This window comes from Oreochromis aureus, linkage group 3 (assembly GCF_013358895.1).
Source record: "Oreochromis aureus strain Israel breed Guangdong linkage group 3, ZZ_aureus, whole genome shotgun sequence".
Taxonomy (NCBI): Eukaryota; Metazoa; Chordata; class Actinopteri; order Cichliformes; family Cichlidae; genus Oreochromis; species Oreochromis aureus.
In genome coordinates, this window is record NC_052944.1 from 103543931 (window position 1) to 103555731 (window position 11801).

At 41.0% G+C, this 11801-nt stretch overlaps 1 protein-coding gene across 1 annotated transcript; it reads right to left on the minus strand.

The window, feature by feature from the left end:
* Window positions 1-1406: 1406 nt before the first annotated feature.
* Window positions 1407-9261, minus strand: LOC120438631. The gene is made up of 6 exons (XM_039609055.1): window positions 9130-9261; window positions 8176-8517; window positions 7949-8077; window positions 4962-5288; window positions 2872-3198; window positions 1407-2294 (listed from the first exon to the last, which is right to left on the minus strand). Exons 1-6 carry the CDS (start codon window positions 9155-9157, stop codon window positions 2230-2232), a joined length of 1218 nt encoding a protein of 405 aa, XP_039464989.1. The 5' UTR covers window positions 9158-9261; the 3' UTR covers window positions 1407-2229.
* Window positions 9262-11801: the final 2540 nt, after the last annotated feature.

Below are 11801 nucleotides of genomic sequence, written 5' to 3' on the forward strand. Positions count from 1 at the left end.
GCAGAGGACAGGTGCAAACTGGACATGAAAGTCAGAACTGCTGAGAAATGTCATTGGTGGATTACTGCCACATCTTTCAGACATCTAAATGAGACATGAAGTAGTGTTGGGAAATCAGTTTTACCCCGGTTCTTTATTCGTCGAGGGATCCAGAGACCGGAACTCAGTAGTCATTTTTACAAAAATCTTTATTCATCTTCATTTAAGCATGCACTTCTAGAAGGGAAGACGAGGCCGGTGTCCCTCTGCAAAATCTTCACCCCTTTGTTAGTCACAGCCAGCTTTATAGAAGCAGCCCTATCATAGGTCCCCCACAGTGTGCTCCAAACTCTGTCTCTGTGTGTATGCACGAGCACGTGAGTGCCTGTGTGTGCGCGTACCCGTATGCCTATGTGAGTGCACGTGAATGACTGTGTGCATGTAGGTGTGGGAGTATATCAGTTAAAACACTGGGTATGTGTCTCTTCCTAGGGGCCATAAATACCATCTCCCCTCCAGACCACAGTTATCAAGTTAAATGTTGAGACCCCCACCTAGGTATGCCCTGAGGAATTTCCACTTAACATTAACTCCTTTCTGTCTTAGCTACATAGTTCAAACTGGGGGAGGGTCTCCTTAGCTCTACTCCTAAGTTCATGACACAATCAGGCCTTTATTACATCCAGGGCAGTGTCAGTGTCTCTACAATAATTCTACATTATATCTAACACATTTCTAAACTCTAAAATAAGCTAAACATTCCTACAGTAGTCAGCATCACAATGGGCTGTAATCACCTCTCGCACAGCTTATTTACACTCACACAGTCTGGGAGGAGGTACAATAGCATCAGTTGCAGGACCACTCCACAGCTAAATAGGTTTTTTTCACCACAGCAGTCAGACTGCCACACCAGCGCTTGTAAGAGGTGTAATTGTATTTTTAGCTTGCAATATTTTTGTATTTGTGAAAGTTATACTATCTATTGCTTCTTAATATTTATCTGGTGCTCTTATTTGGTTTCTTATTTACAATATCCCATCTGGCATTGCACTGCTGAATAGTGCTGGGGCTGAGGAGAAACAGAAGAGAGTAGAGGGACTGAAGACAGTAGACATGGTGTAGATGGGAGCAAATAAGGTCTGTGATTAAGGGAAACTTGGTCAAATGTTTGTGTAAATTCTGTCGAGTGGTTAATTGTATTTACCAACATCAAAAAGTCACAAGCAAAGAAAGACCACACCATGGCACATGTTTAAAAAAGGAAAGTTTATTCATAAAAAATATTTATTAAACATAACTCCTCTCTGCTGACATCTGGCTACCAGATGTCAGCAGAGAGGACTGTGTTGAAAAGCTTCGAGTAATGAACCGTTCTTTAACACAAGCTTTAATGTTTCAGAAAGCTTCATTTGGCCATCACTACATTGGGACATTTGAATTGAGTCAATTTATTCTCAGTTGACAGTAGTATGTTTAATTATCAAGAAACAAATAAAAATTGTACATAATCATTTTATCTTCACTTCCAGTAACATCATTAGATCAGGCAATTTTCTTGGTAACGCAAATATTTAGAGAGCCTATCACATTTTAACAACTCAGTTTATGTAGGTTGACAGCCTGCTGAGCTTCAAATGGAGAATCGGAATAATAACTCAAAGTTTACAGTTAATTTAGTAGAGTTTGAGTTATTTCAGTTGTGGAAAACAATGTTTAACCTTGCTGAATCATGGCAAAATTTCAAATCATTGCATTAATTGTTGTTTTAATCCAGCATCCCAACTTTTTTGAAATTTGATTTATGGCATCATATCATAAGATGACCTCTGCAACAAGATTCCCTAAAAGGAGAGAGATACTTTCCTATACCTTCAGCCCCATCCTTAAAACTTTCCTCCTCACAGAGAGAATGATCATCTTGTTTTCTTTCCTTATGACCTTGTCTGCCATCAACTTACAATGGCCCCACTGTGTGTATGTGTATGATATACCATAAGGCCCATTTGAGGTGTTACTCTAATTGCATATAACTAAGTGTGAAAGTGATATTGCAATTACTAAAGTGATCAATACATAAGAAAAGAAATCTGCCACGACACCCTCCTGAATCTGAATTGGGTAAGAAGAGGAAAATGGATCTATAAATGCAGTTTATTACATGAATTCTTGGGTATATTAGTTCAATGAATATTTTATATAGACTAATGTATAAATCGTACAGATCAGATCAATAATCAAACAAACATATCAAACTAAATGATCAGTGGGGCTGATCCTGGTGTCTTCTGTGTGTGTCTTGGCCTGATTATTCTCTGCAAATGAAACAGAATAGAGTCACACAAACAAAGAAATAAAATGTCAAGATCTGCAGGACGCAGATGTCTTAAACAAAGAGGACCCAAAGCAGGCAGGTGGAACAGGGAAAGCAAAACTGGACACAATGCACAAGAGACAAGGACTATCAAAATAAAACAGGAAACATGGCAAACGTGGAGACCGAGACCCAGACTCAATACACATAAACTTGACGCAGGAAGAGAACAAACACATGGCATTACAGGGCGAAGAGATACAGAGATTGTTACATGAAGTGACATGATGGACTGAGAGACTGAGGTGATGCTGAAGTCAGAATGAGACAAAGAAGGGAGATACTTAAGGAAATTATACCCTCTACAGGCATCTGACAGACACAAAAGACAAGTGCTTCTGACAGAAAATTCATAAGCACGAGGTAACTAAATTGTACCAATAGAGACTAGAAACATCAATCACTTAGTCACATCACAACATTGATAAGTAGACAAGACTCAAAGGTTCAAAAACAAAACACTGGGTGAAAGACCGATAACCATGACATTAACAACATGAACTAATTCACTAACTAACCTGTGACTGTGAGCCACAACCTCTTATATCTCCAGGCCTCCTTGCTGTTGACCTGACAGCCGTATTTCCCACTGTCTCCCACTTTGGGGTCTTTCAGGGTCAGACTGAGGTTTCCAGATGTCAGTGGGTCATCATTCATCTTAGTGCGACCTTTGTAATGGTCGTCCTGTTTGTCAGGCTGGTCAGAGCCGTTCTCATACACGTGGACCTTCATGTATTCGGGTTCATGGCGTTTCCACAACACTTCAGTGTCTCCAGGCAAGTTTTCTGTGGTTTGAAAGGGCAGACAAACAGACTCAGCCCCCTCCACCACCTCCAGCTTACATTCTGAGAGGACAATAAGCACAACATGAGCTGTACAGAGACAAACGTGCATGTAAACAAATTAATTGTTACTGTGATTTTATTTAAATGTAAAAGTTATTTTCAATCCACCAGTTTTTATAATAGATCACTTACAGATGCTTTCTATCATGCAGTGCCATGAAGTATTTTTTTTGCAAATTTTAAATTGTAGACAAGATAAAAAATTAGTTTTAATTTTATTATTTTAGTTTTCAAGGGGAAAAAAGCTATTCAAGCTGCCCAACGCAATCTTCTTTTTTTTTCACTTCACACACTTCCTGATCACAATTACTGAACTGGAACAATAAACAATGTGAGACTGTGGCTCAGCAGGCCTCTGTAGTGGGTGTGGGCCAAAATAGCTTAGCCCCTATTAGCAGCAGCCTCTCCACTAGTGGTGCAACAGATCACGGTTGATCCGAAATCCGAACCGATCCCACTCCACGCTTCGGCAAGCACGTGATCCGAAGATTCGAAAAGGGATAAATAGAATAAATAGGAACAGCACATTTTAAGTATTGTGAGTCTATTACACCGCTGGATATTAACAAAAACTATTGCACAGTGAAAAGACACTACAGCTACTTGTTCCCCCTCCTCTGTCCCTGTTTCCCCTCCAGCGAGGAGTTAAACAGTTTGATGGCGTGTGGGACAAAGGACTTTTTAAGTCTGCTGGTCCTTGACTTCGGGAGAAGCAACCTGTCACTGAACAGACTGCTGTGGTTGTTTATGGCTGTGTGCAAAGGATGCAGAGGCTGCCCAGCATGGTCCATAATGTCCATATTGCACCTTAATTTGTTTTTACATAAGTGCGTGGAATGAGTCTTCAGTTGAATGTTTTTAATAGGCAAAAAATACTTAAATAAGTAAACGGTGAGTGGAATTTTTGTCTTCTTTTTCTATTTTTGCTGATCCGAAAATTGATCCGATTCGTTACTTTAAAACCGTGATCCGATCCAAACCGTGAGATTTGTGATGCGTTGCACCACTACTCTCCACTATTGATTTTCCCCACCAAACACAAAAACTGGTTATTGGTCACGTCATGCTTAGAAATGTGAAACTAAAGATGCCCACTAACATGAAACACACCATATATGTATGTAAGTGTATTCTAGGAGCCACATGTCAAACTCAACTTTGCTGGCTAATCATAAGCATAATCACAATTGCTGCAATCAGAGGTCACAACAATGTCAGACTCTGGGGAGGGACCAGAGGAAACTACAATCTGACTAGTAATCACATGCATAGCTCAATGTTATGCTTTAACCACTAGATTTATAAGTGGCTTTTAGAAATAAGGCGGGTCTTTTAGATTCTTGGGAAAACTGGTCTGAAGAGGAGAGACAACATCTATCCAACTCTGAATGAAGCAGGTCTCATGAAGAGAAATCTGGCCAATTTGAAACACTGAGGCCAGAGATTTTACACCTCGAGGTGTAAAGTTTTTCATCGCACTGAAGAAATGAGGAACAACCACGGGTTTCTTTTCCAGACTAGCCAGGCTGACACAGAGTGAGAGCTCTGAAGCCTTGTACTGAATTCCCTTACACCCATCTTGCTTCATCAGCTTCTTCACAAAATCTTAGTTACTTTCCCACAAACGTATCTTTGAGCATGGCCGTCTCATTAACTGCTGATATTTACTGAGACAGTTTCTCTTCCATCGATCTCCCACAAAGAACTTCAGTCATTACTTCCTCCAAACCATCAACTTGTGACAGAGAACCTGTCATACTGACCTTTGACTTTCAGCTCCACTTTTTTCTCCATCAGGACTTCTCCCTCGCTGCTGTAGACGGTGCAGGTGTAGGTGTCTCTGGCTGTGTGTGTGGGGTATTTCAGTGTCAGACTGAGGTCTCCAGTCTTCAGCGGGTCTTCATTCATTTCTGTTCGGTGTCTGTAATGTCGATCCTGTTTTTCTGGATGGTCAGAGCCGTTCTCATACACATGGACGTTCCTGTTATTTCTGTTCTTCCACACAACCTTATTTATTTGAGACAGCTGAACTGTGGCTTTGCAGGGCAGCTTGGCAGACGTCACGCCTGTGTCCACCTCCACCTCTTGAACTAAAAGTCAACAAAGCACAACATGAACTGTACAGCATCAGTAGCACACTTCCTTTGACAGGATGAAGTGAAATATTTACAGTAAAACACGTTGGACTGGTTCCAGTCTGAAATGTTCTCCTTTGCTACATGAACAGAGATTGTGCTCTACGTGGAGTCAGTCTGAGTGTTTCTGTAACACACTGATCATCACACACCTGACTGCACTTACAGTGAACCATAGACAGGTTAAAAGATGGACCTAGCTGTTATGAACAATGTGAAATGTTACCCGTTTTGTTTTGAAGCTGGGAAATTTCACTTTGGTGGCTGTTTGGTTGCAAAACAAATGGGTGTGATTTTAAAAGGTGAGTGTGGACGTGAAAGTGTTCACTCATTGGCCAAAGACTGCTGATTGAAAAGTAACTAATCAATGAATGAATGGACAATAGCATAATAATCGGCTCACAATGAAACATATCACAAAGATTTACAAAATGGTGAATGAAATATTTATTATATTATTTAATATTTATTATTCAATATGATGCTAAATGAGTAACTGTAGGAAGGTTTTTACAGAGATCTGTTAGGGTCCCTGGGTCGTCGACCCAGTGTTTTGTGTTTTTGGTTCTTTGATTTTGTTATTTCATTATATTCTAGCTTTGCTTTATGGGTTTTAGGATTATTCTTAGTTTAAGTTCTCTGGGTGGGGTTTTGTTAGAGTTTTAGTGTTCTGGTGGTCTGTCTGTGATCCATAGTTGCTGTGTCCCCTGTCTGCTGTATCCCCACATCCAGTGTGAGTGTCTGCCCTGGTCCCACATCTCTGTTCCCTCTGTTGTAATGCCTGCATGTGAGTCTGTGTTATGTTTCCTGTTTTTCTTTGAAGGTCTCTGTCTTATCTCAGTGTGTTCAGTTTATGCTTCCTTGTCTCGTCAGTTCTGATTTCCCCCAGCTGTGCTCTCCTTCTGTGTCTCATTCGCCTCGTTACTTCCTGATGTATTTAAACCCTGTGTTTCTCTGAGTCAGTGTCGTGTCGTCCCTCATGCTGTGTGGGTCTCACTGTCAGTTTAGTTTGTTTTTGTATGACTTTCTCCTGCCAGCAAATAAAGCTGAGTTCATTGTGTTTAAACCTCATGCCTGAGTGCCTGCATATTGGGTGCAATTCCTGCCTGCCACACGGCGACCATGACAAGATCAAGTCAGAAACCTGTTCTCTCATAGACGTCTAAAGGACCATAAGCCTTTTTGCCTCACCAGCTATCACCAGCAATGGGCTTCAGAGAAATGCAGCTCTAAGGAACTTCTGCATTAGTTTTGTTTTTCCGAAACAGAACCTGTGTCCATCTTTTATACCCTATATAGCTTAGACTTTCATAAGTTAGAGTTACTGGTGCTACTGAACCTACCTACTCAGTCACTTTAATATTATATATTATTTGGTGACAGTAGGAAGGAAGAACTCCCTTTTAACAAGAAGAAACCTCCAGGAGAAACAAGATCAGGGAGTGGCAGCCATCTGCCATGGCTGGTTGGGGTGAGGGGAGGAAGACACGACAAAAGACATTATTTGGTCCTTATGATTAATTTAACAAAAAAATTAGCTCCTGTTGATCAAATGTAGTCGATTAATTGAACAACATCAGTGTGAGGACCTCAATATACATAGAGGTTTTGGCAGGGAGAAGGTCTGGAGCATTGACAAAATGTTAAGGACTTAAGAAATCAGCAGTGATCTTCAAGAAGCAACTGTTAATGCCCATCAGTCAATGAAGGATAATATATCATTTCCAGACAATGGGATAATCAGCATTCTGCAGTGAGAAACATTATTCTTAGTGGAAAAACATTTTTATAAAGTTTATTATATAAAGGCTGGATATGAACCACGACGCTTTTGGTTCATCCTCCTGGAATACACATGCTTTGTATAGATGAGAACAAAGTGGACATGCTTGTCCATAAAGAAGAGCCCCAGGTTTGTAGAAAACCAAACGTAAACACGGTGGTGAAGAGGTAATGAGTTAGGCACTAGCCCAGGGGTGGGCAATCTCAGTCCACGAGGGCCGGTGTCCCTGCAGGTTTTAGATGTGTCCTCGAACCAACACGACTGATTTAAATTGCTAAATTAGCTCCTCAACATGTCCTGAAGTTCTCCAGAGGCCTGGTAACGAACTAATCATGTGATTCAGGTGTGTTGACCCAACGTGAGATCTAAAACCTGCAGGGACACCGGCCCTCGTGGACTGAGATTTCCCACCCCTGCACTAGCCGGTCCCCTCTATACCAAAGTATTACAGAGTCAAATGTGAGGCCATCTGTCCTACAGCTGACCCTAACCCTGAGCCAGGCTGCAGGGACCGAGAGACAGAAGAGACTTGAAGAACAAACTACAGAGACCCAACCTTGAAACACACACAGACAGAAAAGTAAACAAACACAGAAACAAGACTGAATACACAAAATGGGACATGTAACACAGAGGAGGCATGATTCCAGAAATCTGAAGATTAGATAACAAACTAAGACCTGAGGATACAAATAACAAAGAGATCACAAAAATGAACTAACATCAATCTAGAACCAGAACCAGAAACAGGGGTAACAAAACTGAGAAGTGCTGCGAAATATTACACTCAAAGAAGAAACACTGTAGAACTAAGTAATACACTCCTACATACCTTCTTTATTTTTCAGCCTTTTATATCCACAAAACATGCCGATACCACAGCAAATAGCCAGGACAACCACAGGAACCAAGACAGCTGAGAGAACTTTGGGCCAGACTGGAGGAGGTGGAGGAGGAGGTTCTGTAATTAGCACAAGCACAAAAAACCTGAACATCATCCAGCAGATTTTGATGAATTCAGAGTTCACGTCTCCTCTAACCTCTGTCTACGTCGCTGACCTGTGACCTTCAGTTGTAAGTAAGTCCAGCTCACATCTCGTCCAGTGATGCGGAGGATGCAGGTGTAGGTTCCACTGTCAGAGACTGTCGGGTTTCTCAGAGTGAGGCTGAGGTTTCCAGTTTGCAGAGCATCAGCACTCATTGATGTTCGGTTGGTGTAACGCTGGTTTTGGTCATCCAAATCATCACCACTCTTCACACGAAAATGGAATGTTGGGATGTTGAGGTCGCTGCGATCCCACACTGCTGCTGTGAACTCACTGGGAGCAGCTAGTAGCTGACAGGGCAGCAGCGCAGACTCAGCCCCCTCATACACCTCCACTGCTGTGGCATGCTGGGAAACTGAGGAGAGAAAATATGAAGCAGATGAATGCAGTGATTTTGTAACATCAGGTGACACAGAATGAGGACCCAAATGCACAAAGATAAAAGGTTAAAGTCTCAAGTCTAGCTACAGATGCAACGGTGGTTTGCATTTTCACACTTAAAATTTGCTTACTTTGGTCTGAATCCGTTGGTGAGTTTATAAATTTAGTCTTTTTTGCAGCTTGGTTTCTTTTCACACAGAGAGAACTCCCAGTGAACCATAATCTCTCAGTACAAACCCCATGAGAACATCCAGTCCTCTTACTGGTCAGATGTTCTTATGACAGGGGCGACAAAAGTAAGACAGGACAAAGGTGCTGCCTTCTTCTTCTCCATGCAGTTATAATGGTCTGCAATGACCAATATAACTGCACCCAAGGGTAATCATCAAGTTTACGCCTGCACAAATGAAGCAGCACATACTGAACATCATAGGCGGTGATTATTGGATAAAGCTGTAAAGGAAGGGTCTTCCTTCACGATAATACACACAGCACTCATCAGTGCCATGGTTTTACAAAATGATCTCAAGTTAAAGACATCTGTGTGTGTGTCTGTGTGCATGCTGAAGATCAGTGTCTTTCTTACTGAGTAAGAGGAGCAGCAGAATCTTCATCCTGCAAAATCCGGTTAGATCTGATCCTCAGTCAGACTGCAGACACATAAAGCAGCACACTGCAAACACCAGTTTACTTTCAGATTCACTGTTCAGTCATGGGGGGTGACCGGCGGTTCCCAGGCAGAGAGTATATAGTGTTACAGTGTTATAGTCCTATTTTTATCTGGGAGAAAATAGAACTAACTAGGAATGCAACAACACAGCAACAACAAACACATGCACCAAACTATTCTGCCTTCTTTTTAAAGAGAGAGTGAGCTACAGAGAGATCAGTCAAAGGAGTTTGCAAAGAAACAGAGAGATCAGACTTTCATAATAATATGTAACCAGTGTCACCTGGCAGTCAGCGACCTTCTCTCTGGGACTGGAAGAGGAGTGAAAAAGAAGTGGTGGGTGGGTAAGGAGTAGTCAGCTCTGAGAATTTCAGGAGGACAAATGCAGGACTACATGTCAGTTAAAATAGTTATTGTGCATGATTTTAATATCCATGCAGAAGCTAAGAATGACATCTTTGATAGGTTTGTAGCTTGAACCTATTCGCTGGAATGTTGAAGATAATGTAATTACACAGCAAGCAAGACACGAGTAGGCAAAGTTCTTTATGTTTCTCGTGCACGGGAGAGAACCGGACAAACGCCGTTCCTTCGCTTGACCCCAGTTGCTCTTGTCTGCTCTCCCGTAACACTGCTCTTTTATTGTGGTCACATGAATATGCATAGGTTCATTAACATATGACGTCTAGATACACACAAAGTATTTAGTATCCTGCCATTGCATTTGTCCCTTGCCTCTGTCAGGGCACCCCAGGATGGCTGTGGCTAGAATGTAGCTTGCCATCACCAGAGTGTGAATGTGTGTGTGAATGGGTGGATGACTGAATGTGTAAACCACTTTGGGGTCCTAAGGGACTAGTAAAGCACTATAAAAATACTGGCCATTTGTCTCTAACCATCAGGATGTTAACTTTTATCAGTTGTAAAAAAGTTAGCATTCATCCTCCAGCTTCTCTGTGCTAATGTTATGCTAAAGTAAGCTGTGTTGCCAGCTAACTCCATCAAATTCAATAAATTCTGTTTACTTGATATTAAACTTTATTGTTACACTTACAACACCGATCATTTTATGAAAGATGAAAGAAGTTTTTTGTAACTCTAAGTGATGCCGCAGTGTTAGTTTGGCATTGGGATCCGAAGTGGATGGAGTTTTGGACCCAGATTTGACAGATTTTTTAGTGCTGTGTACCACATAAAATTGTTTCAAAGTCAATAAGCACAACCAGAATTCATGAATAAGGCTCAACAGATTAATAGGCGCACTAGCGATTTTTGAGAAATATAAAAGGATTTTAAGGATTTTCCTGCCTTATAGTGCGGGAAATATGGTACTCCAGAGTAGGGCTGGGCGATATGGCCTAACAACCAGATCGCGGTATAATTTGAATCATGCGTGTTAACGATATATATCGCGATATATTATTTTCTTCTGTATAGCGTATTTTCCACACTGTAAGGCACACTTAAAATCATTTAATTTTCTCAAAAATCGAGTGTGCCTTATGTATGAATTCTGGCTGTGCTTACTGACCTGAAACCAATTTTGTGTTACACCACGCGCAGAAATCTTTTTTTGTTATGTTTATTGAGACTTTTTGGTATAAGAAAAAAAAGACAAAGACAAACAAACAAAACAGACAACACAACAGCAAGGGTAAAACACACACCAATAAGGCAAAAGATTACACTGCAACAACAAAAATACTACTTCAACAATGGCAATAAAAAGAAATAAATGGTAGGCTTATTTATTTGTGATCGATCAAAGAGAACTTTGTTCTAATACATGACCTAAAAGTGGCTGCCACACATCAAAGAAATTACTACGATTGTCGGCTAATATTTACCTAATCCTCTCCATGTGCAATAGAGCAGTCAGTTCTCTTAGCCACATTTTCAAGTGAGGTACAATATCCGACTTCCAGAGAGTCAAGATAATTTTCTTAAAAGGGAAGAGGAAGATCCAAACAATGCAGTTATTGGGTCCGACTCTAATGTGCAATTGTAGATATAACCAACTTTTTAGAATCTGGGGAACTCAAAAGGAGTGTAAAAATTGACCCCTCTTCCTGAAGAGATGAAAAATTGAGGACACTCTGACGAACATAGTTTCTTATCTGTAAATATTGAAAAAATGTGACGCAGGGAGAGAGAACTTGTTTTGCAACTGAGTAAATGATGCAAACTGCCTGTCAATATATAAGTCTTTGTGGATAATAATACCTTTCCAGGGCTCTAGACTAACTTTTTGCCATGGGCGCACCGGTACGCCTAACTTTAAAAATTTAGGCACAAAAGTTAGGCGCACACAAATTTTTCAATCGCATCGCTTAACACCGCAGTTTTACATGTGCACTTTTTTGGGGGGGGGGGGAATTGCAGTCCATACAGACCATATTCATTTCTAAATTATTAACTAACAATTTTGTGCTTAAAGTGCTTTGTCAATATTGTAGAAAATGTTAAACTGAATCATCATCTTGGCTCCTCTGACGACCTGTTTGCTGTAGCATGCTGCTGAAAGGCAGTGGGGAGAGGGGACACTTGGGCAGGGCATTTATTGCAGCATATAGTGTGTTTTCTGGATA